Here is a 26,108-nt window from a genome sequence, read left to right as displayed (position 1 = left end):
TCCTTCGTCTCTGCCACCTTCAAATATAAAACATGGCCTCATCTGCATGTTAAAGAAACATTCTGACAATGCGCAGGAATTTATGGATGTGTCCAGAAGAGAAGCTTAAAGGGTCAATTCACTGAAATGACACATTTCTGCCATCTTTCCAATGTAGCATTCATTTAAAAAAAACATTTCTATGGTCATTTTTAAAGGCAAATAACTGCTGCTGCCTTTTATGTAAACATTTAGCACAGCTAAGGTAAATAAGCTTCATCTTCATTATATCTGGGTGGACAGAATGCCTCCACCTGATGAATGAGGGTGCTGTGGTGCAGAGAAAGAGTGGTGTCTACTCAAATGTTCTTGGTAACCTTGACCTAAGGTTTTAATGGAGAGAAGGGGGTCTACGTGGGGGGGGTGGGATCTTTAAGGATTAGTTTGGTCTCTCTAATTTATTAACTAACTGTAGTGGGCGGCAGGAAGAAGGTCAAAGTAGAGGAGAGGGAGGTTTTAGAGGTATCTTTAAAGGAAGTGGCTACTTCATTGGGTGGGTTTGGTCGTGGAGAAGTGGAAGTATCGGAGAAAAGTGGTTTCATACGTGCCGCAGCTTATTTAGCTTCCTACAACAGGGCCACAGTGTGAGGTGGCACCAGGGTGGAGGTCCAGGAGCAGCAGTGTGAGGAGGAGGAGGAGGAGGAGGAGGAGGCAGAGGTACCGGAGGACAGGGGAGACGAGGTTACCTGCATGGTTTTCCAGCGGGTGGTGTGGAGCAGAGGGGGCCGGAGGAGCAGCAGCAGCGGAGGAGGAGGAGGCGGAGGAGGCGGAGGAGGAAGAGGAGGGAGCAGAGGGCGAGGCTGTGGCTGGACACGGAGCTGCGGCAGTGACGGGCTCGGCGGCAGACTCGCTGGCCTCCTCTACGCTGGTGCTAGCATCTAAAGAGACACAAATATTCTTCATCACATATCGGGCTGCAGATATGTCCTGTGCTGGTACATTTTGTCCTGAACTGAACAGCAGATGCCTCCCTGAATTCTGCGAGGGGAGACTTCTGGGAAAATATTGCAGATATTAAAATAGAATCCACGGTGCAAGCCAAGATTTTCACCTAATTTTCATCATCTCCAGCTGAGACGGGAATCCCATCCGCACTAATGGTGACAGTTCAGTTTCACAGCATTAGAACTGATCCAAACATGGTATGGTCTCTGGCAGAAAGCCACAGAAAATGACAAACAAAGAGGGGAAACCACAACAAAAATGAATGTTCAGCCCCCCGGTGGCGACTGCAAGGTTCAGTCTGGAGGCTTCGAGCAGCACACTGAGGAAAAATCTATGAAACCCTGCGTCCTCGCTCTGGGGTTGTATTTTTAGAAGGGGACCAAAGCTCTCCAAAGCTAATGGCTGCCAAGCGTGCGCTCACTCACCTGGCACTGTAACTTGAATGATTTCCCCGTCTGGAGGCTCCGTTTTAATCCTCCTCAAAGGAATGCAATCTCCTGAAGGACCTGCGGGGATTGGACAGTTCATTCGGCGTGAGTTCCCCCATCAGCGCGCGCCTCAGTGTTTTATGATTGTGTTACGTAGATGGCAGAGTGTGATCGGACTGCAAAACAAGACGAGGGGGGGAACCAGGCGTCCGAGGACTGCTGAAGGTTTTTAGTAACTGTGTTGGCACGTACCTGCTTCACAGTCAGCCAAAGGACTCACGCAGGCGCTTGTTGATCTGTGAAGGGAAACAAGACACAGATAAATCGCTTCAGGTCAGCTGACTCATTGTCCTTTTTTTTCCTTAAGACGCTTTACGTTCTTTGTTTTTCAGAAACCATAACCTCTCTGTGAACTGCTCCCCCTGCCATTCATATCATAACTGTAATGAAAATGAAGGCTCCTTAAAGTACACTGATGATTACGCCCTGAAAGTATTACTTTATACAATGCTCATGAAATCGTCCAGCAGTATTTTACATTTTTGTCACTTAAGACAAAGAAGTGACCTGCCAGGTACCTTAAAAATATCAATGTTAGCAAGCAGCTAATTTAACACTATCGACAACATTACAACATTAATCCTGCAGATGGCAACGTGTTAAATAAACATGTTCATATGTTAAACACATGTAAAGAGACTGTTCAGTCTCATTTCTTACATTTGTGGCTACATTTTTTTGTAGTTAGCTGCCAACCTGCTGCTAACTCAACCTAGTTTCCCAAAAGTTCTCAACTAAAGAGTGCATTTATTTTTCAGGAGAGCAAGTTTTTTAGGAATTGGTCTTAAAGAATGTCAAGCTTTTGAGGATGTTTAAGGAAAACTTAAGGGACATTTTTGGCACACTGAGCACCAGAAGCCGGACGCCATCTTGTTCCACTGCACGGAAAAGGATTTACAAAGCTCTAAAATGTCACATTAACTACAACGGAGCGACAGAAGTGGACATGCGCTGTTCAAACTACCGTAGCTCTGGTTATGTTCGCACTATTGAAAAAATCTCAACAGATTCTGAAAGCTGAGAAACGGCTCTTTCGATTGCTTTTACATTCATTACGGTAATGACCACATTGCGTGTGTGCCAGGGGCGGGAGTTTTGTGTAGCGTAGGAGAGTTGATGTAAAATAGTTTGAGTTTAATCTTTGTGATCACTTGTTGTCTTGTTGCTGCACATTTATAGCTGTTTATAAAGAGAAATTTGATGAAAATTCAAATCTGTTTTTTTACTTTTCTTGTTATTACACACTGTTCTGAGCATTTATAACATAATAACAAATATGTGCCAGCTTCTGAAAGTTATATTTCATCTGTCAAGAAAAACAGGTGAAATAATTAATACAAAGAAGATTTTCTGACAGAATCTTTAGAAAAAGAAGGCGAACTGTTGTAATTATAGTAGTGAAAGGGTTAAAAACCACATAGATCAATGAACGGCACTGAGGGCCATGAAAATGAGGAACATTGGGTGGATTTGGGTGGATGGTTCTTTAAGATAAATGAGATTTACTAAATCGGGCAGATTTTTCTTCTCATATTTTGCTTAAAATAAAAACGTCATGACATATTATTATTGATCTACTGGATAAACATGGCGCCTCTCTCACTAATCAGCATTAACAAATTACTGCTGCACCATCGGATACACACACAGAAAAAAAAACCCAAAATGAGGCCAAACAAAATACGTTGCTAAAATTAAATGATGTATTTAAGCTGTTTTAATTAAGGCGATGCTGGTTATTATAGCCACACCAGCATGGCTGCCTGCCACCGTCTCATATCCGCACGTTAAAAAACTAAAGTCTGCTGAATCGGTGAGTGGGCTGCGCTCCGACCTGCTGCTGTGAGGGTTGCTGACCAGCTCGGCGGCGGCGGCGGTGGGCGGGATGCTCAGATTGTCGGGGAAGCTGTCTTCAGGCGTGGCGCTCAGGTCGTGCTTGCCCTCCTCCCTCGCAATCTTGCCAGCAGCTTCAAAACAAACAAGACCAGAGAAGATAAACAAACAAACAGTGCATCCCATTAGAGAAGAGCATCTGTGGGGGTTGTAAATATATAAATAAAGAGACTTGACAGAGCCGTGCAGCCAGTTACTGTAATTAATTGTAAAGATACTGATAAATGTTGTGAAGCTGAAGCACGCAAGGAAAACTTACCAAAATAATTATAATTTACCAGAAATGTGGAGCATTCCTAATGAAAACGCAGGAGCCTCTCAGCCAAATTAGCTCCAACTTGTAAACATCGTGTGTTTTAGGCCCATGCACAGTGCTGCTTGGAGGTTTGTGAAGCCCTCAGGAGCTTCCACAACATTTCAGTTAGGACAAAGTCCGAACTTTGACCTTCAAAACATGAACTTTGTTCTTCTTTACCCACTCTTCTGTAACACAATGCATGTGATACTTGCTGCATGAGCTCACAGACAGATGTTCTTATCAGATCTACTGCTATAATTCAGAATTCTGGCAGGTCATCCTGGATCAGATGCAGCAGAACAAACCATGATGCAACCACCGCCGTGTTTAACAGAGGGGTTACTGGAATGTAGCATCAGTCTTTTCCTCCTCATTTAAAGTGGTCTCATCTGTCCAAAAACATTTTTTCCCTGCAGCCATCTGGATTGTCCACATGATCTTTATCAAAGTGCAGACAGGCAGCAGTGATCTTTTCTTTGAACAGGTGGATTCTAATCTGGCCTTCCGATGCCTCTTACACATGTGTAATGTTGGATCATTTTTCCTAAATAAATCCGTGACAAAGTGAATGTTGTGAAAATCAGCTGATGTTTTGGGTCAGACCTCCAAGCAGCACTGTACCCGAGCAGCCCTGCAATACATTCTGCTTTCATGGGAGATTACCAGAGTATCAGCACCTGTGACAGTGGTGTGAGGCATCATAAGTGAGGCCTTGTGTTTGGGAAATGAAAACAGAACTGATCACACTCTTACCAGTGAAAATCCGTTCATCAAACATCCTGGAATAAAAGAAGACAGAGTCAGACACATCATTAAACAGTCTCAGTCAGACAATAAAGGATTTTTCTTTGTCATCATTGAATCTGTCCCGTCATACACTCACCGCCTCGGTGCGGTGTTGTTTATTTACACCCGATCTTTTTGAAAGTGATTTTACGGAACATCTATAATTAATTCACCACCTGACTTTAATGATCTAATTTTATATTGGGGTCATAGCTGAACAAGCAGCCACACACACACACAGCTTAAGACACCACAAATTAAAAAACACAGTCCGAGGGAAGTGCAATCAATAAAATAAATCAAAAACTGTAAAAATGTCCAGTGGCTAGTTTTAGGAGAGGACATGTTCACGTATCTGCACAAAAATGTCAGATTACTGCAGACAGTCTGTCATTCAGACACATTTGTGCCTCTGCATGCATTCCTGTCCTTATATTCCCTCTGCTCCACGGCGGCCAGTTCCACCGCTCCTCAGATAATCTTGTTACTAAGTTTGACCTAGCTGAGTCTGTCGTTCAGAAAAGTAACTACTCAGGCATGAAACTGTCAAGCTTGTATGAAAAAAGAGGGCACGTCTCAAGGGGGCTAAATATGCTCACGTCGACATGAAAACGCTCAAAAACATGGCTGCCAATATTCTAAATACAATAACAACTGTTATGTGCCAGACACCTCCATTATTGTCCAAATATTATTAGGTGAGTCAGAGCGGGTGACAGGTCCCATCAGTACCAGGAACATCTATTTCAATCACCACAAATACTCTAGTGTGTTAATCCGCAGCTGAAATTAGTTCCCAGCAGAATGCGCCATCTTCAATCAGAACCAATAAATGTCGAGCTGAGAGATTCGGCCAGGAAGTGGCTCAGTGAGCGAGGGAATGTTGCTTTGATTTGGTCTTTTCATATGCTCCAGAATGCTGTCTTGTTAGCATGCTAACTTTTTTCAGCACAGCAGATGTAATAAAAGCGTTTTCAGATCGATGAAGCCCATCTGAATCTGGAACATCTCTCAAAGACAACAAGCCGTGTGGTATAGTTCTGAATTAATCACATTTTCAATCCTTCCCTAATTGTGTTGAAGCTAATGATTCCTCCAGGATTCGCTGAAAGACGTTTTATCTCAAACAAGACATGGGGGCTCGTTTAAATTAGCCATTAGCCACATACACCAGGAAGCAGACAGATGGTAGAGTGAGTACAAGCTGGCCTGATTGATAAGGAATCTTTTCAAAATAAAAGTTTCAGCAACAAAACGGACTAAAGTAGAGTTTTATGAGGTTTTGAAGATTTAGCTAATGATGGTGCTGAGTCTGTAACCCCCCCCCCCCCCCCTCTTGGTTATTACCTTTTGACGATGAAGCGGATGCCATGGCGTTCATCCAGGATGCGTTTGAGCTTGGGAACTCCGTACGTGCACGGCCTCTTGAAAGGGATCTGGTCGGGGATGCCGATGATCTCCACGGCCCCCGGGTCGCAGGCTATTTTGCGGTACGGCACAGGCACCATGTGATCCAGACCCAGCGCCTCAGCTGAAGGTGCATTCAAAACAAAGAGCTTTTTAAACTGAGCTTTGTTTAGATGTTAATTAGAACTCTTTTTTCGTGCATTTGCATAAGGAGAAGTGGCCTCCAGTGAGTTGCACACACCCCCCGACATGTAAAATTCACAGAAGTGCCAGTAATTCCGAGCTAAATGAAAAATAAACTTTAAGGGAATGATAAGTGGTGCGGTGGGCCTGCATGTGAGACAGATCCCCCCTGAGTGCACTGCAGCTGGTGAGCTCACAAGAATCCAACTGAATGCAAATATTACAGAGGTGAACAGCTGTAGATTTCCTATGGTTTTTTTTTTTTGGAAGGAATTAAGTGTGGTTGCATGGATCACCGAGGAAAAGATGATCAAACCAAAGCACTGACCCCAATCTATCACCATCTATACGCACACACAGAATCATCACTGTGCACGTCCTCCAGGAGGCGTTACTCACCGTATCTGCTGTTGAACAGGATCTGAACACATTCTCTCAATGTGTTAATGTCCTCAGTTTCCCGAATGAATGAGTCCCATTTTTCTGCCAAAAAAAATCAGAAAAAATTAGCTCCTGTCATTGCTTGTGTATACAGCCATTCAAACGCCTTTAATTTCATTGCAGCGCTAAAGATCTGAATTAATCTTCTCCATCGTCTCAATGTCAACTTAGTAAATCAGTGCAATCTTCTTAAAGGATTACTCTTAACATCTTAGTAGCTTAGAGCCTTGATGGTTAGGGGTTAGTAAGCAGTTCAGCCTTAGATACAGTAAACAATGCCCGGCTGCTGCACATGTGACCCCGCAAATCCAAGCCTTCCCTGTAGAAGAGCAAAAAAAAATCAAAGCTAAGATTTGTAAGTGAACTCCAAGCAGGCTGCTGCAGCTCATTGTTCTGCCACATAAAACCCTGCACCTTCTATGGAAATAGAACACGCATGGCTACAACTCAAACATGTGGTTTTCGTCAGTATATCACAACTTCAAAGATAAATATGAAACATTTCACCTAGTTCTTGAATATTTGTATTTAGGTCATTTTTAATATATATATATTTTTAAATATTTTCTAAACTATATGCTCAAATATATATATTCCATTTTTGGAGTCACTGAATTTTCGTCATGTAACAGCAGCTCCTCTCACACAGTGTGTTCAGTCAAGGGAACCTGAGGAGACACGGGTAGGTCAAGCCTGATTTAGAAAACAAGGTAACTTAGTATATATTCGGAGTCTGTTACCGTGGTAACTTAGTTTTTAAATAAAATCCATGTGACTGCGTGTTTCAGCAGCTGTTGCCATGGTGAATCATAGTACTGGAGTTCCATTGTTGATGGCCTTTTTATAGACACGCTCTATGTGCTCAGCCTACTCAGGAGTTGACTGAACTGATTCCGATCAGCTGCTCTGAAACTGAACTGTAGCCCAGAGTTTTCCAATCAACTTTTATCACATGTGACTCATGACAAGTTTCTAAACTACCTCAAACGAATGTTTGGCATTCCTTTACTGCTCTTTCTTCTTCTTACAATATACATATATTTCATGGTCTATCACTGCAATCTGTGCTTCTTCTTGCTCAGAGTTAGACTGACACCATGTTTTCATGTGAAGCTACAGACGGATGGTTTGGCACAGGAGGATGGGATCTCTAGGATATAACTCGTCTGTTGTTTTTTGCAAATAGACAGAGACAGAGCAGGTTTCCCCTTCAGCTTCAGAATCAGAATCAGAATCGTGTTTACTGCCATGTAAGTGAAGAGGATCACATTACTAGGAACTTTACTTGCCTTAGTGATTGGTGCGTACATAAAAACGTATAATAATTAACATGAAATAAGATAAAACTAAGATAAAAAATAAGGTAAATAAGATGAAACAAGGACAAGTAAACAAGGTAAATAATGTAATATAAAAGTAAGGCTATAAATTGACATGACATAACAGACCAGGACATGAACGCTGGTTGTAATAGCAAACCCTGATATGAAAGAGTGTAACAGTGTAACAGGTACCACATGGATCAGTGAGGTGGTACTGGTGTGAAGATGGAAGTAAACAGTGCAGATAGTCATCATTGTGCAGTGACTATGCTAAAGTGTCATTGTGAAAGCTTCCAGGTTGTGCTAAGCTAACCGGCTCCTATCACACAGCACATACATGACAGCAGTGTCGTTGGCTTTTATCTGAATTTGAAGCCACAGGAAATATTGGGGACTTTTGTACTGTGAAAGTCTTTGATGTTGGTTTGAATCGCTGCTCTTTGGTGGTGATTCACAAAGCAAGTACAAAACACTCACTCACACACACACACACAATTGCATAATTACTCATTACACATCCTAGTGTACTGAATCAGTCCTGGCTGAGACAACAGATATCAGGGGTCTGTCTAACTTTACATGACCCATGCAGGTTATACTCTTCAAATATAACCGGCAGCCTGTTAGCTTCCTGGTAATGTGTTCACACTCACCTGATTTTTCATGCACGATGGAGAAGAGCAGCCTCTTAGAGATGTGAATGCCAGGAGGGCTCTGACTCTGCTCGCCAGGTAGTCGTGTTGTCTCATCTGAAAGTGCAAAGACACATTGTTCAGTTCCATTGAATTCAGGGAGACGTGTGAGCTTTGTATCCACACACACACACACACACACACACACACACACACACACATATATATGTATAACAAGGAAAAGTGCTGCTCAACCCCTCCATGGACCGCCACCTTACTGTGGTGGAGGGGTTTGAGTGCCCAGATGATCCTAGGAGCTATGTTGTCGGGGGCTTAATGCCCCCAGCAGGGTCTCCCAAGGCAAACAGGTCCTGGGTGATGGGCCAGACTAAGAGCGGTCCAAAAACCCCCTTATGAGGCAAGTAAAACCAAGGACCGTGACGTCGCCCGGTATGGCGCAGCCGGGGCCCCACCCTGGAGCCAGGCCCGGGGTTGGGGCTCGAATGCGAGCGCCTGGTGGCCGGGCCTTTCCCCACGGGGCCCGGCCGGGCTTAGCCCGAAGCAGCGACGTGGGGCCGACCTCCCATGGGCCCACCACCGGTGGGAGGAACCGTAAGGGGCCGGTGCAGAGTGGATTGGGTGGCAGTCGAAGGCGGGGGCCTCGGCGACCTGATCACCGGACACAGAAACTGGCTCTGGGGACATGGAATGTCACCTCGCTGGGGGGGAAGGAGCCTGAGCTTGTGCGGGAGGCCGAGCGGTACCGACTAGATATAGTCGGGCTCGCCTCCACTCGCAGCTTGGGTTCTGGAACTCAACTCCTTGAGAGGGGTTGGACTCTCTTCTATTCTGGAGTTGCCCATGGTGAGAGGCGGCGGGCTGGTGTGGGCTTGCTTATAGCCCCACAGCTTAGCTGCCATGTGTTGGAGTTTTCCCCAGTATGTGAGAGGGTCGCCTCCCTGCGCCTCCGGGTTGGGGAGAGGTCTCTCACTGTGGTTTCGGCGTATGCGCCGAACAGCAGTGTAGAGTACTTGACCTTCTTACAGTCTCTGGGAGGGGTGCTGGATGGCACCCCAACCGGGGACTCTGTCATCTTGCTGGGAGACTTCAACGCCCACGTGGGCAGTGACAGTAACACCTGGAGAGGCGTGATTGGGAGGAACGGCCTCCCCGATCTGAACCCGAGTGGTGTTTTGTTATTGGACTTCTGTGCTGGGCATGGTTTGTCCATAACGAACACCATGTTCGAGCACAAGGTTGTCCATCGGTGCACCTGGCACCAGGACACCCTAGGCCGGAGGTCGATGATCGATTTTGTAATCGTGTCAGCCGACCTTCGACCTTGTGTTTTGGACACTCGGGTGAAGAGAGGGGCTGAGCTGTCAACTGATCACTACCTGGTGGTGAGTTGGATCCGTTGGCGGGGGAAGAGGCTGGACGGGCCCGGCAGGCCCAAACGTACTGTGCGGGTCTGCTGGGAGCGTTTGGCCGAACCCTCCGCTAGGGAGATCTTCAACTCCCACCTCCGGGAGAGCTTCACCCAGATTCCGAGGGAGGCTGGAGACATTGAGTCGGAGTGGACTATGTTTTCCACCTCCATTGTCGATGCAGCTGTCCGAAGCTGCGGCCGCAAGGCCTCTGGTGCCTGTCGTGGCGGCAATCCCCGGACCCGGTGGTGGACACCGGAGGTCAGGGATGCCGTCAAGCTGAAGAAGGAGTCCTATCGGGCCTGGTTGGCTTGTGGGACTCCTGAAGCAGCTGATGGGTATCGGCAGGCCAAGCGTGCTGCAGCAAGGGCAGTTGTAGAGGCAAAAACTCGGGCCTGGGAGGAGTTCGGGGAGGCCATGGAGGAGGACTATCGGTCAGCCTCAAAGAGATTCTGGCAAACCGTCCGGCGCCTCAGGAGGGGGAAGCAGTACTCTGCCAACACTGTATTCAGTGGAGGTGGGGAGCTGTTGACCTCGACTGAGGGGGTGGTTGGACGGTGGAAAGAGTACTTTGAGGGCCTCCTCAATCCCACCAACACGCCTTCCATTATGGAAGCGGAGGCTGATGACTCAGTGGTGGACTCGTTCATCACCTGTGCTGAAGTTGCCGAGGTAGTCAAAAAGCTCCCCGGCGGCAAGGCACCGGGGGTGGATGAGATTCGCCCTGGGTACCTTAAGTCTCTGGATGTTGTGGGGCTGTCTTGGTTGACACGCCTCTGCAACATCGCGTGGCAATCGGGGGCAGTGCCGCTGGACTGGCAGACCGGGGTGGTGGTCCCTCTTTTTAAAAAGGGGGACCGGAGGGTGTGCTCCAACTACAGGGGGATCACACTCCTCAGCCTCCCTGGGAAGGTCTACGCCAGGGTACTGGAGAGGAGAATTAGGCCTATAGTCGAACCTCGGATTAAGGAGGAGGGATGAGAATCAGCACCTCCAAGTCTGAGGCCATGGTTCTCGACCGGAAAAAGGTAGTCTGTCCTCTCTGGGTCGGAGGAGAGTTCCTGCCCCAAGTGGAGGAGTTTGTGTATCTCGGGGTCTCGTTCACGAGTGAGGGGAAAATGGAGCGGGAGATTGACAGACGGATCGGTGCAGCTTCCGCAGTAATGCGGTCGCTGTACCGGTCTGTTGTGGTGAAGAAGGAGCTGAGCCGGAAGGCGAAGCTCTCGATTTACCGGTCAATCTACGTTCCTACCCTCACCTATGGTCATGAGCTTTGGGTAGTGACCGAAAGAATGAGATCGCGAATACAGGCGGCCGAAATGAGTTTCCTTCGAAGGGTGGCTGGGCGCTCCCTTAGAGATAGGGTGAGAAGCTCAGTCACCCGAGAGGAGCTCGGAGTAGAGCCGCTGCTCCTCCACATCGAGAGGAGCCAGCTGAGGTGGCTCGGGCATCTGGTTCGGATGCCTCCTGGACGCCTCCCTGGGGAGGTGTTCCGGGCATGTCCCACTGGGAGGAGGCCCCGGGGAAGACCCAGGACGCGGTGGAGAGACTATGTCTCTCGGCTGGCCTGGGAACGCCTCGGGATTCCCCCAGAGGAGCTGGAAGAAGTGTCTGGTGAGAGGGAAGTTTGGGTGTCCCTGCTTAGACTGCTGCCCCCGCGACCCGGCCCCGGATAAGCGGTAGAAGATGGATGGATGGATGGATGGAGTGCTGCTCAAATGAAATAATGGATCCTATAACTTAAACAAAGCAGACTGCATATGTAACACTTCTGTCGTCATCGCCGTCAGATGAAGCACTTTTATCATTGTTATGATCATCATGATGGCCTTTTCAAAGATATTCCTGCATTAAAGTTCTGATAGCTGCTGTTGATCCTCTGGACCCTGAGCAGAACAGCATAATTGCATTTTTGCATTGCATTTTTTTATTGATTACATGATTTTTGCTCATTGGTGTCTCCATGACTCTCAGTCAGTGGTGGAAAGTAACTGAGTATTTGTACTTCGTTATTGTACTTAAGTACATTTTTATGTACTTTACTTGTAACAATAATAGCACATACTTTATACCCTGACTCCATGTAGCAGCTGTTACCTGTACTTTCTACTCCAGTACATGTTTACAGTGTCTGTAGTTCCTTGTTCCATGTGATGAACACAGTGTGGACTGATGTGAGGTCAGACTCTGCATGGAGGTGGTGTCACGCTGCCAGCTGTGTTTCTATAATGAGCCTCAGTCATGATGCCGGTGCTCTGGCTCAGTGAGCTAACTAGTTAGCTGCTGTCTGCTGCTGTCTGCTAACACAGGTCCATCCATTAATGTCTGATTAACATGAATCATAACATGAATCTACAGCAGGAACACTGACACAGTAAACATGCTGAATGCCTGTTTGTTATCAGCAGCCTCTCTGTTCACTTGATGCCCACAGCCTGCCTCATGACACACAGACCTGTCCACAGCTGCTTCTGGACTGAACATGGACATTAACTACACATGGTCCATTTTCATTTAAGATGATTTCTTTGATTATTTTAACCTGTTCAGATCCTTTGCAATGGAAATCAATCATATATATTCAGTGTGTGAGTACTTTTACTTTGAATACTTTAAGTGCATTTAAAAGTACTTAAGACTTTTACTTAAGTAGGATTGTTGATGTAGCACTTCTACTTTTACTTGAGTATATATTGTTCTGGGTAATTGTACTTTTACTTAAGTACCAAGCTTCCTCCATGACTGCTCTCAGTTGCACATAAACAAAAATATATTTACACAATCTATTATATGCAAATAATGTGTTTTTAGTGTTTTTGGTCAAAAATGTGAAGGTTAGATCTGGTTCAGGGATTTATTTTTGGCTAATTTGATGAAATATTACCATTCTGATCTGAACACATGATGCATTCAGGGACCGTTGAAAAGTCGTGTGATTTTTGTTGTTGTTGTTGTTGCAGAATAAAACTACACAACTCACCACTGCTAACGCCTTCCTTCACAGATGCACTTTTGTCCGCCCAGCCGGCCTGCCTGTCCTTGCCCAGGTTGAGGAGGGACATGGGTTTGAAATCCAGCTTGCCGTCTGGGTGGGGCTTGGAGGACATGGGCATGCCGTACAGAAAGTTCGACAGCACAGAGTTGCTGGAAGCGGCGGGACTTGAGGATGTGACCGCCTGGGCTGCAGCCTTCCCTGGGCCGTGGCTGCTTTGCGTCATGACGGCGGTGGAAGAGTTATGATTGACATCGGTGCTGGACTTGGCTTCTCTGGACAAATCCTCTGGTTGCCTGTGAGACACAGACATAAATCAGACACAGACAGCCTCTCTTGGCTTATATCAAACATTCAGGAACAGACTTTATCTTTCTGGTGCCGCCATCTTCTTGATAACATTTCAGAAGCTGTAACTGGCATTTAATAATGATATTACAGCTCTTGAGTTCCTGCCTGTAGTCTTGTGCTTTTCCAAGAAAACATACTGCTCATATTAAACTCCATTACACTGTGGCACAGACAGGAAATTCCCAATTTGTTGTGGGTAAAGGCATGTGACAGTTCATTTTAATGCACACAGACGAGACTCCAAAACTTGTGCTTAACTAAAACTGACAACTAAACCGTGTTTTTTTCTCTACACCAGATGATCACATTAGGGTTTAATAAGACCTTGGATAAAAGTACAGTGTCTTGTGACACAAAATTTTGGATCACGGGATCACCAGACTGTGGCAGACACCAACACAAACCTGCCAGTACCAACACTCCTCCCACAAACTACTGCTTTACTTGGCAACTGCCTGAAGATTCGAGAATTAATCCAAAAATCTGAGCTTTTGAATGATATTTAACAAAAAAAATAAGAATTTCAGCCTCCTCTGTTGCTCTGCCAGGACAACATGGATGCTAAAATAAAGCCGGATTTACACCTCATGGGAAGCTTCCATTATAGTCAATGAGAGCATTCACACCAGCCGCGTAGCAGCGCGTTTCAGAAGGTGGAAGGTGAGGAGCTGCCGTGTGTTGAGGGAGTAAACTGAGTTTTCAGTAACTGCTCTGTAACCCAGCCTGACACATAGAGAGCTTCTGAAACGCTCCTGGTGTAAATTGCTGTTGTGAGAAAGACGGGTGTATTACGTCCGCAAAACGCTGTGCCACGCCTCCGCATGCAGTAAATCCGGGGTAACACCCAGCTACATGTAGTTGCACAGAAGGAATGTTTGTCTATATTGATGTCCAAAGCCGAAAACCACAGATAAGAACGGAGCAAACTACAGCATCAGAGGGTTTGTCCATGTTTATTAACTATAATTAAAACTAGGGATGCACGATAACTGTTTTTTACAACCAATAACAATAACCGATAACTTCCTGCTTCTTGTAGCCGATACCGATAACAAACAACAATAGTTCCAATTCTTCAAATGAACCTTTATTGTTATTTCAAGTTAGTAAAACTCTGTTAACAATATAATAAAGGGTTCTACAGAACCAAAAGCCTATGGCTGCTTTAAATGCACAATAGACCAAGGATTTCCAGTTACTTTTCAGTTACTTCTCTGAAATCAAAATGAAATGTGTGACTGTCAAATCAGTGTCAACGTTAACCCAGTCATATTAACAAGTGCATGATATAATACAAAAATAAAGCTTTCACACATAAATGTAATGCACTAAAATCAAACATGTAATTGATAAATTTCGGTTTCTTTTATCATCAATCACATGTGCAGCAGCAGAAAACAAGCGCTCGTTGTCAACGCCAGTGCAAGGGGCAGAGAGGTATTTACGTGCAAGATGGGCAGGGGTTGGAAAACGGGACTTGTTGCTTCTCCAGTCTGGGCTCATGGGAAGCGTGGGCCCAGCGGTCTTGTCTCTAGTCAGCTGTTCACACGGATCGACTAGTGTCCATTGGTTTGCGCTCAGAGTTGCAGGTAGCTGATAATCTACTCCATAGACTGCAAGCGCTCCTCAGCATGTAAAACGTGCTGTTCCATCGCGTGGATATGTCTGACTGCAGCCGTGCTGTTTTCATTCCTAGTCGTGTCTGCAACTCCGCCAGACGGGAGGTAACGACTTGGGAGAGGTTTTTACAGCAAACTTCCGCAGAACAACAATTAAAAAATTAAATTCTTTACCCTGTCATACAATGACTAGCAAGGCACGTCACAGGCTAGGGTCTTACCCAAGAACACACAACAGTGTGGGAGTTGGGAGTAGGAGTAGGGAGGAGTTGGGATCGAACCACCAACCTTCCGGTTACTAGACCCTGCTATACCACTGCGCCACTGTTGTCCCCAATTTGCGCAAATTGCAAATGCATCGTCTCTCTCTGAAACAGTGAAAAAGTCTCTTTGTTACCAAACCGCTATAAAAACAAAGAAGAAGAAGAGGGCCGAGGTTAGGAGGGCAACAGCCGAGGGCAACAGCCAATGGCAACAGCCCTTTTCTTCTTCTTCTTTGTTTTTATGGTGGTTGGCCATGCAACAGCAGCATGTATCGTGTACTATGTGCGAAATTAGTATTACTATTTTTCGTTCTATTGTATCGGTGAAAATTTGAATTATCGGAGTTATCTGAATGACGTCATTTTTTTCAATATCGGACCGATAATTATCGGTGGCGATAGTTATTGTGCATCCCTAATTAAAACCCCATCTATCCAGAACCAGTAACTCACAACAGATGATGCAACACTCTTCCAGCTCTGCCAAGTCTTAGACCCTGTTCACACTGGGGAAATCAATCCAGCTAGAGCGGGATTTGGGCCGTATCTGGATATATCCTGGATATATCTGAGTGTGAACACTGCGAATCCGGCTATATCCAGCTTGATTTCAATCCACCTCATGGAGGTGGATCTAGCCAAATTGGCTCAAATGTGGCTCAGGTCTGAACGCAAATGCAGATAGCGAATCCGGCTAGCGACATGCTACTTCCGGTTAGCGAAGTGCTACTACCGGTTCACGGGGAGCGACACGGGACAAAAAACAGCACGACGCATGCGCACACGCGGTCCTACCACGGCCTGAACGGACTCTGTATATTACGAGGCGCCACCTAGTGGTTTGGAGGACAGCAAACAAAGCTGGATTAAGCCGGATTGAGTGCGGATACGCTTGTGTGATAGCCAGATTTGAAAATAGGTCTGAACGTATCCAGCTTAAAGACTATCCAGATACAAATCCTACTCTAGCTGGAATGACGTTCTCCAGTGTGAACGGGGTCTTAGAGGCTGAGAGCTGAAGTGCCAAACAGACACACTCACCTTTTCACTGTGAACTGAATGCGGTGGCTCTGCTCTAGAATCTTCATCAGTGTCTTGGAGTCGTACTCAGAGGGCTTCTTCAGCGTGACGCCCTCGGGCAAACCGTGAGCCATGACGCAGCCGGGGTCCTTCTGGATCAACTCATAAGGCACAGGGACCAGGCTGCTCTTTCCCACAGCCTCACCTGCATACCACATGAAGCTGTGTGAGTGTGTTTTGGGACAGCTTGTAATAAAAACAATCTATAAAAGTGGTGACTTCTTACTGTAAAGAACAGTGAAGACTTCCTCCACCATCCTCCTCAGGACAAAGATGTTGGACTGGGCGTCTGATGGAGCTCTGGGCTTGCCGTGCTCACTGTCCTTAGTCAGTTTGCTGAGGTCTCCTTCCTGGTCTTTGGTATGGGCATTTGCAGTTGTCAGACTTTGCAGGCATGGCGCCCCTTTAGGTAAATGACAGAAATTACATTTCCATTATTTTTTTCTCACCTTAATTTGTTTTTTTTTTCTCAGAAATGTAGTAACTCAATGTCACAAAATATTCAATCCTCATAACTCTGTACGAACGTTTCTGATCAATGAGCATATTTAAAAAATATCCCAAAAATCCTGTTAATATCAGGAAATATATTTTTTTAGTTGCTTTCTCATAAATTTATTGTATAAATTAATGTCAAAAATATCATGTTTTCCCCCATATATTTATTTATTTATTTATTTCAGAAAACGTGAAAACTTTTTACAACTTTTAAACATAAAATTTTTTTTAAATCTGTGAGCAGCTTATTGTAAATTTATTATTTATTTACTTATCCACAAAAAAAAAGAAATTAAAAAGTTTTATCAGAAAATATCAACTCCTTTTTTTTTTCCTAAAGAAAAATACTAACGCCGGACACGGTGCAGAGGAACACGTCAGACAGCTGTGGTGTGATTTTGTTTTCTTTAGAAGACGTTTTGAAGGTGAACATGATGGAGCAGCTTGACGCTCAGATTAATGAACATGTCACTTTGTGAAAAACCGTCCCTTATAAAATAAATGACTTGTTTTTCCCACGGTGTGTCTGGATAAATATAAGAGACTCTACAAGATAATGGCAAATAAGCCATTCGACTAAACTCCTGCTCATTTGATGCAGCTGACGACCAGAAACCTGCACAAAGGTTTATTTGTCCTCTAAACAAAGCTGTTGTTGTGTGTCAGCCCCTCAGACTGGTTTTACTGGTTATATTGTGTTCTTTATTACCTTTGTGCTGAAGGTCAACAGGTGGAGCTCAGTGTCCCGACGCTGATTTCTGATATCAGCTTACATTTTAGCATGCCGGGTCCTCTCTCTCTCTCTCTCTCTCCTGCATGCTTGCTGTTTATTAGAAGTGGTGCGTGTATTAACTATAACGCCTTTAATGCCTTTGCTAAATGAGATGTGACATGACAGTTTGTTGATATGTCATTTCCTGTGAGAGAAGTAGCTGCTATATTGAGTGTTGGTGTAATTTGATTTTGAGGCAAAAACTGCAAACACTCAGTAATTGAAGCTTTTGGCTGATTCTGCATTTGTGCGATCACAGAGCTGCGAAATCCTAGAGGGACACGAGCGACACAAGCGCATTTATTTAGTAAGTGCTTCACAGCTGTAGCTGTAATGAGAGTGATCAATGCTCTATCAGAAATGAAAAATGGAAAAAAAAACCCAGCAGTGGGAGCGGAGCTTACGGCAGAACTTGTAGAAGTCTGTCTGGATTTCCCTCCTGGAGTTCAGGAACACTCTGCCCTTCTCTGTGCCGACGGCGATCACGCTGTCCTCGTGCACGGTGACACACGCCACCTCCGCGTTCAGCTTGGACATAGCCATGCACTGCAAAGCGAGACATACAGGGATCACAAGTCATAAAAAAAGATTTCTCACAGTGTGTGTGTGTGAAGCTACATCTTGATCGTACCACTGAGTCGAGGGCAGACACCAGGCTGGTGAGGATCTCCTGTCTGGCTGACAGCAGGGGGACCTGCGGCTCGCCACGGGAGTTCGTCCTGACGCCATCGCATGCCAGCTTCCTCATCTGAGCCATGCCTCTGCGGGGACCACATGAACACAGTTTTCAGGCAGGCAGCCAAGGTGTGACACAGATTACAACTATATTTGTGTGTGTGTGTGTGTGTGTGTGAGGATGCAGCAACCTGAATTCAAAGCAGCTTCTGCTGACATCATGTGGTTTGACTTTAAGCAAATATAAGCTTGCAGCTCGAACATCATTACAGCTGAATCTGCAGGCACACCACCGGCCGTGTCATGCTAACAAACACTGACTTTTGTCCTCAATGATCAGCATTAGCTCAAAGGTCAGCTCATTCTGGGCCAGTCCAGGTCACATTGTTGTGATTCTTAAGATCTCAGTCTCACATAAATCCTTCTCGTCAGACGACCTATTGTCTTCTGATCAATCGGTGCTCTGTGAGGAAGTACAGGCAGCTGTGGGCTAGTTTACATATAATGACCGCCTATAGCAGGGAGTGACTGGGAGTAACATTTTGACTAGTCTCCTGGCATGCTAACAGCTACTTGCTAACTATCAAAGATCTAAAGTGACCTCCCACATTGGTAACAAACCATTTGTTAAACATGCCAGACTGTTGGTGACCTCTGTGACTTTTCTCTCTGTCAGGTGGACACTAACGCCCACCTGACTTTTCCTCGAACGCTGTTCATTCAGTAAGAAATCAGTGTGTGCAGTGGCCCCTCGTTTATCGTGGGGGTTACGTTCCAAAAATAACCCGCAATAAGCGAAATCCGCGAAGTAGTCAGCTTTATTTTTTACAATTATTACAGATGTTTTAAGGCTGTAAAACCCCTCACTGCACTTTATACACCTTTCTCAGACAGGCATTAACATGCTCACACCTTTCTCTCGTTTAAACACTCTCAAACCTTAAACCGTAGAAAAATAAGTCCAGAGTTATAGAATGAAACCAAAGATCAAAACCTGTTTTCAGTACGCGTTCTGTACTGTACAGGAGACACGGCAGGGAGGAGATTAGCTGCAGACCATTGTCAATCAATGGAGATGCAGAACACAAGCACGCAAAAAAAAAACAGCGAAACAGCGAGGCCGCGAAAGGTGAAGCGCGGTATAGCGAGGGACCACTGTACAACAAGGGATCCACTATAACATGTTCCAGGGGCTTTAATTGGCCTGTTTTAATTACACACACCCCAGCGGCCTCAGCGTACACACCGCCTCTTTGTCTGTAATGGACTCAATGGGAGTTTAGGTGGTCAGACACTCCTCGAAGCCTCCAACACAGACTCAAAACAGCTCTTCAGAAAGCTGCGGCTAACCTCATGGAAGATTTCTTCATATTTTTTAATATTCTATGATTCTACGAACCTGAGAACACACACTATTTTCAGTGTTAACGTGGTACTAGAAGAAACCTTCCACCTTTACTAAATTAATCAACTTCATGCAGAGGATCTCCATCTCCAGAGCCATGCTGCTAGCATAGCTACAAGCCGAATACATCAAAAATCAGGAATGCGACCCGTCTTGTCAAACTAAGGATAAGTAAGACGTGATGTCACATGAGCCCTTTAGCACCACTCCTTGACAGATGGGGGAGGAAAAAGAGATATTGATTCGATGACCAGGAAGAGTCCTTCTATGGTCTCTATGACTGCAAAACTGAATAAGATAATGGCGTGTAAATAAAAAAGTGTCAAACAGACACAGATAGGAAGTGTTAAAGAAAAAAAAAAAAAGCGCTCAGCTAAAGCCAGGCACTATGTTCTCATGGCAACTGAAACCCGTCTCCTTGGAAACTAATCTCGGGGCATTTGAACAATGCAGCTCTGGCCTTTAATCTCTCCAGACACTGGGAACCATTATACTAGCCTCTGGCAAGCCCAAACCACTGACTCAATAGAGAGAGAGGACAGAGAGGTAGAGAGAGGTAGAGAGAGAGAGAGAGAGAGAGCGAGGCGGGGAGAGGAAAGAGAGGGGTGGGCGTGGTGGTGGTGGGGTTCAGCTGCACCAGTCCGAACGTGCCAAGTCTATTGGCCATCTAAATCTGCCTCCCCTGAGGCCACAGCAAACATTAGCCCCCTCCTCCTCCATCTCCCTCCTAAATTATTATGGCCTTGAAATAGATGGCCTCTTTCCCTTCGCTGTTTAAAAGGCAGAGGAAGTAGCGAGGAGGAGAGCGGCAGGGATAAGCAGAGGCTCGGGATAATGCCATGTCAATTGCTTTGCAAGTGGAAGCTCAAGCATAATGTCACAGTGCCGCTATGGTTCTCAGTGGGAATACTGGAGTGTAGTGATGTTAATAAATAAAGCACTGCAACAAAAAAATAAAGAGTATATTATGAAGCTTTATAACCCACAATTCTTTGATCCCTCAGCGGCTCTGCTGATACAGAATGACGCAAACTCTGTGGACATGCCAGGACCATTCACAACCATTCACATCCAGACAGTCACTTCCACAAAAGCCAGCGTCTGATCCCAGCCAATGAAAACGAGCTTAACAAGACCAAACTACAGATTCTGTTATTTGTTTGAAGAAGGATTTACTTCCTGACAAGACACATGAAATCTCTCAAACCAGAAAGACAGTCTGGATAAAAACACAGCTCTTATTTTATGCATATGAAATGCAATAAAGCCACTTTAAGGGGACCAGAACAATACGAAGAAATGCATATGATCATACAACACAAAAAATGAGGGTCTAAAAAACTGAAATCCAAATTCAACACAGGTAGTTAAAGCCTTTAAGAACTGGGCTTTGCAGACAAAATGCACCAATCTGTCTATTTACAAGTAATATAATTCCTTAAAATGTATTAACGATCATTTTCAGCCTTTAGCCTTGTGCATGGCAGTAACATTGTCCTGACATTGCCAGTGTGGGTGAGGTTTAAACGCTGCAGCACTTCCTGGTAGCTTCATTAGATTGTTTTAGAGTGTATTTGTGTCTCAAGGTGACAACTGTCCTTTAGTGCTAACTTTGTCTGAAATAAACAAGATAATCGCCTAAAGACGAACTTCTTTTATGCTTTAGCTGTTAACCCTTCAGCCCAACAACAACCCTGTCTAAATTCTGTTTAGGTCGAGCGCTACAAGCTAACAAGAAAGCTAAAGTAAGATGCTTCAAAAACCCCTAAAGATAAATGGAGCGTTTTTCTTTATAAGCAGACCCCACTGTGTTTTATCTGTGCATGCACGCAGGTGATGCAAGTTCCTGTCCGAGAAAGGAAATACATTCACACTAAGACCCCGTTCACGCTGCGGAAATCAATCGGGCTAGAGCGGAATTCGGGCCGTATCTGGATCTATCCGGATATATGCGGATAGATTTTAATCCTCTTCTCAGAGGTGGATCTAGCCCTGGATTGGCTTACATCTGACTCAGGTCAGTGAATCCCGCTAGCGACGTGATACTTCCGGTTCACGGGGACAGTGTCCGGGTCGCGTACAAAAGTCGTATGTAAACAAGCGTCGATCTATGACAGCTTTGCCCCGAGTTTATTTTCCACAGGAAGGTAAATATGTCTGAACGTATCTGGATTCCATCCTGCTCTAGCTGGACTGACTTTCTCCAGTCTTTCCACATCTTTAGGGAGGCAAACAGCAACTAATAATACAAATCAACTTAATTTGTTTACAGTGGAGCTCCACAGGGTTCCCCTCCCTGTTCTTATCTGTTTTGTTTATGATCCTGTTGATGTGTCATCATTCTGGGCCGGCATTAAACAGCACACTAACTGAAACACAGCTGAAACCAAAACCAGTTTTAACCTCATCAGATTAGTCCTGTGTGTCAAGCTGAATTACACTTACATTTACTTCCTACTAGAATAATTACAGTGCACAATCTGCTCCGCTACACAGGTGACATTTTAGTTCTTTAAGGGAGGAAGGAAAACTACAATTTGTGTCACACCTACAGTGATTTCATGCCTGCTCTAACAGCTACTGTGTTACCTAACTTTTCAAACAATCATAATCCCTTTGTTTCACGCCCCGGGTCTGAAGCCACAGCCGACGCAGTGGACGTCAGCAACGAATCCCGGGTGTTGTGACTTGTAATAATCTGATTTCTTCAGATTCACAGGTCCCTGCAGTCGATTGCGTATTGAAATTATGCTACGAGAATAATCACAGTGTGCATCGGGTGACATTTCAGTTGTTGGATAATAGATAATGGTGCACTTATTAAAGGAAAGCTGCAGCTTTTGTCACACCTGTGGCGACCTTACAGCACGTCAGTGTGTTAAACATCATCATAATCCCTTTGTTTACAGACAACATACCAATTTTTGTGTGATGTTGTCAAGTCATTGATCCAAATGTTATTGTAATCTCTCACCTTCTGCACACCGCTAGTGTGATATTACATTAAAATGGGAGATTTTATGATGGTAAAAGTTGTGGTGCATGCTGGAAAAAAACACTATTAACTTCACATGACAGGAATTATAAGCTGGGGATATAAGGATATGAAATATGGCTGCAATAAATACTGTGTGGAACATGTGTGCAGGCTGTCTTTCTTATCTTTTGCAGTTTTCCAGGCAGCTCACAGAGTTTTCATCCTGTCAGGTGTTTTATTTACAGAAAAAGAAGAAGCTGAGATGGAAACCAGGAGGAGGAAAGTCTCCATGTCTGTTATTAGGATTATATTATGACGCTTGTGTTTGTTTTGTTTCTGGGAATCACCTCCGACCCTGAGACTTTTTAAGTCAAGATGTGGGTTTACCAGCAGCAGCTAGTAATGTTGTTCCAAGTTTACAGCAGCAGCAGCATTTACAGGCTGGAATTAGCTCCTTTAGTGCTGTTAGCTTCACATCGTTTGGCTGAAGTTTAAATGTGCTGTCTCCTCTTTTGCTATTTAAGCTAGCTGGCTTTGTTGTACTAGCTAGAGTAACCTTACAGTCACTGGTAGCAGTGAGTGGTTGTGGGGGAGATCATTTATCCCGCAGACAGGCGCTGTATCCCGGTCACAATATTACAAAATACACGCTAACACTTGTCTCGCAAAGGTTACAGAGAAGAGTCCCCCCTCCAAACGGAGCTAACCGCTAACTGCTAACTAACCCTCTTCACGCTACTCAAGCCTCCGTCTAACTAATCAACGCTGGCTAATTAGCTAACGGTAGCATAATAAGCTAGCTAACTAGCTAGTTAGCTCCTCTGCGTTAGCCCCTTATGCTAGCTACAGCGCTAGCACTTTCCTTTCATCTCCTCCCCCAGTCCAGAAATTAGGTTATAATCTGTAATTTCTGCATGTACGCAGACAAGAAGCTTCACGTTTCACGAAAACACATTACATAACTGTTCGGAAATATGAAAACAGACGGCGAAATCTCACCTTAATTAGCGATTAAATAGCCTTGTTGCCGCTGTCAATCCCGGAATAGGTTTATTCCCCTGTTTTAATCCATCAGAAACGCTCACAATTCCCATCCAGAATGTAGCCGCAACGTCCGCTACAACATCGTAATCCGGTTCATCACAACGACGACTTCGATTGCACGTCTTATTGTCTATAATCTGTGTATTTTCTCTTAGTTTATTTCTGTTTTTTTCCCCTTTAACAGAGCTGGGTGTCCCTTTCCCCTTTCTTTGTTCTGTAATCCAGTAAAATTGAAACTCATTCGCCTCCTGCTAATCCCAGCCCAACTCAACAACAGCATCTATTGGCTGCAATTTACATACAGGATTAACGGAGGAACCTCTGGAAAAAAAAAAAAGACCCACAGGGAGCAACATTTACATGAAGAGAAAATATTCCTCCTGGATTTTATTTCCCCCCATTAATAATTTAATTATTATTATTATTATTATTATGTGAGTTATTTAAATCTGCCTCTTGGCTGCAACTTCACACTGTCAGTTCAGCTTTAAGAAATCCCTCATAGACTGCACGGAGGTGGTTTGATGTGATAGTTGTACAGGATCCAAATTATTTTTAGGATTAGGATCTGTCCAGAGTGGATATATAGCTGCTGCATGGATCCTGTGGCCGTGGAAGTTATGCCATAGCTGCAGTGTTTGCCTAAAATAGCCCCGTTTGATATAGGGTAAAGGTCATATCCAAAATAGTTATTAAATAATCATTTAAAAAGCAGAAATAATATGTATAATCCACTGTAATCTGGTTATTTTTTTTGGCGTCAGTGGCTCATAGACGCTGAACTTTTTTTTCTTGCAAATAACTAATCGCTTACTTATTCAAATGTCACCAGCGCTGCCTCGATCTGCCCTCTAGCAGAAAAAAGTGGGACATTTGGATAAGACCTGACATTTACCAAGGCCGACAAATAAAAGTGATATATCCTGAGGGGTGGGGGGTCCAAAAGATTGTAAATAAACACGCAACATCCTCCACCAGCGGGGAATATGGACCCTTCCTTCACATTTTAATAACAAATATTGGCCTCGGATGGGCGTATTGATTTACAAAACAGATGTGTGTGTGTGTGTGTGACTTGAAATCTGATCTCACTTTGAATCTGCTGTGCTTTACCCCAAAAACAAACAGTATGAAAGAAATAAAACACCACCAGCCCTTGCCCACATTGTTAATATTTAATGACTCAATCCCCCCCCCCCAAAAAAAAACCCCATTGCAGCAATAATCCAAAGGGGATGAACCCTCCAGCTGGAAAGGCCAAGTACAATGTCCAATGAAGACTTTTTTTTGTTTAATCTGAGCTGACCTGCCTGCTGTTTTTATTTGTTGTTTTTTGCCAAGGACACACCTCTGTAGGCAACATATAGTTGACAAAAATAATTGGATAAAACAATATTTGGAAGACAAAATCCAGATGTGGTTAATCTGGGGACGGATGTTTGGGTTTCAGCTCCTGTCGCAGCCCTTCAGTAATTAAGATATAAAGTTAATTAATACTAATGCATGGGTGGAGTCAACAGTAAATGAAGAGGTGTGTCGGGACAGTAGCAGGAAGTCAACCAATGAAAAAAAGGACAGTTTCTCTGATTGGACCAGCAGCCACCTTAGCACACACCTGGACAGAGGATTGGTAGTAAAATCAATACAGTAAGGCGATACAGTGATTGGTTGATCCTCCACCCTCTTTCCTTCCTCGGCAGCGAGAATCACTGAAAATGTGTTGCGAAATTTTTCTTTTTTTTTTTTTTTATAATCGGTATATCACCACCTTGCAACCGACACCTGTCAATCAAAGCAGCCTTTACTGTGTAACATGACAGGTGTCATCAATGCAAACCGAGCATGAACACGGAAGTAACAAAGCTAACATTGAAGCATCATGAAGTGCAGTTCCTCTCATGGCCACCTGAGGGCTGGCTCCAGAAGTGAGTCAATCCCCATAGACCTCCATATATTTATATGTATTTTACAGTCTATGGAAGAAGACTGAGGCTGTTTCCGACATCACTCGCTCACTCCCTACTCCCCGTATGGGACTTATCGGGAGAACACAACCTCAATCATTTTTTGTCGCTGTTATTACATCATTGCTGTCGCAAATAAAACGTGCCAATCTCTGCTAGCCAAACAAACTACGTCACTAGCATTTCTAATGTGTGTCAATATAGCTTATATTATGGAAAAAAGTAACAAAACAAACACAACAGGTGATGTTACATTCGTTAAACAGATCATTATATTTGTGAGAGAGGTAACGTGACTTCTGTTCCCGTTCTTCTCGACAGTCCGCACAATGCATGATGGTACATTTCGCTAATTCAGGGCCCTATACGAGGTCTAAAAATTCTTGGACAGCACTTAATGGTGAAGGCACTATGTATGAATAGTGATTAGGGAGTGATTACAGGCACAGCCTGACTTGCCTTAGTGCCCCCCTCAAGTGGCCGTTTGAGGAACTGCAAGTCCTCTTAGCTTGACTTCTCACTCGGTGACGATGGATGATGGTTTAAACTGCGGCCCCTGTTCAATGACTGCCTTGGCACTGATCTCCAGACACTTTGAGAGTTGAGA

The 26,108-nt window shown here is 44.6% G+C and overlaps 1 protein-coding gene across 1 annotated transcript in view; it reads right to left on the bottom strand.

Moving 5' to 3' along the window:
• Positions 1–23,793, bottom strand: part of gtf2ird1 (GTF2I repeat domain containing 1) — a 33,168-nt gene extending 9,375 nt beyond the window's left edge. The window contains exons 1-14 of the mRNA XM_028421611.1: positions 23,493–23,793; positions 18,068–18,197; positions 17,841–17,982; positions 16,393–16,569; positions 16,128–16,311; positions 12,842–13,149; positions 8,456–8,551; positions 6,439–6,522; positions 5,797–5,980; positions 4,417–4,442; positions 3,307–3,439; positions 1,665–1,708; positions 1,410–1,490; positions 726–917 (exon numbers count right to left, since the gene is read on the bottom strand). Of these exons, the coding sequence (XP_028277412.1) occupies positions 726–917; positions 1,410–1,490; positions 1,665–1,708; positions 3,307–3,439; positions 4,417–4,442; positions 5,797–5,980; positions 6,439–6,522; positions 8,456–8,551; positions 12,842–13,149; positions 16,128–16,311; positions 16,393–16,569; positions 17,841–17,982; positions 18,068–18,193 (1,777 nt within the window). The 5' untranslated portion in view covers positions 18,194–18,197; positions 23,493–23,793. The remainder of the gene's footprint in view (positions 1–725; positions 918–1,409; positions 1,491–1,664; positions 1,709–3,306; positions 3,440–4,416; positions 4,443–5,796; positions 5,981–6,438; positions 6,523–8,455; positions 8,552–12,841; positions 13,150–16,127; positions 16,312–16,392; positions 16,570–17,840; positions 17,983–18,067; positions 18,198–23,492) is intronic.
• Positions 23,794–26,108: the final 2,315 nt, after the last annotated feature.

This window comes from Parambassis ranga, chromosome 14, assembly GCF_900634625.1.
Source record: "Parambassis ranga chromosome 14, fParRan2.1, whole genome shotgun sequence".
Lineage (NCBI taxonomy): Eukaryota > Metazoa > Chordata > Actinopteri > Ambassidae > Parambassis > Parambassis ranga.
This window is presented reverse-complemented; position numbering and strand designations above follow the sequence as displayed.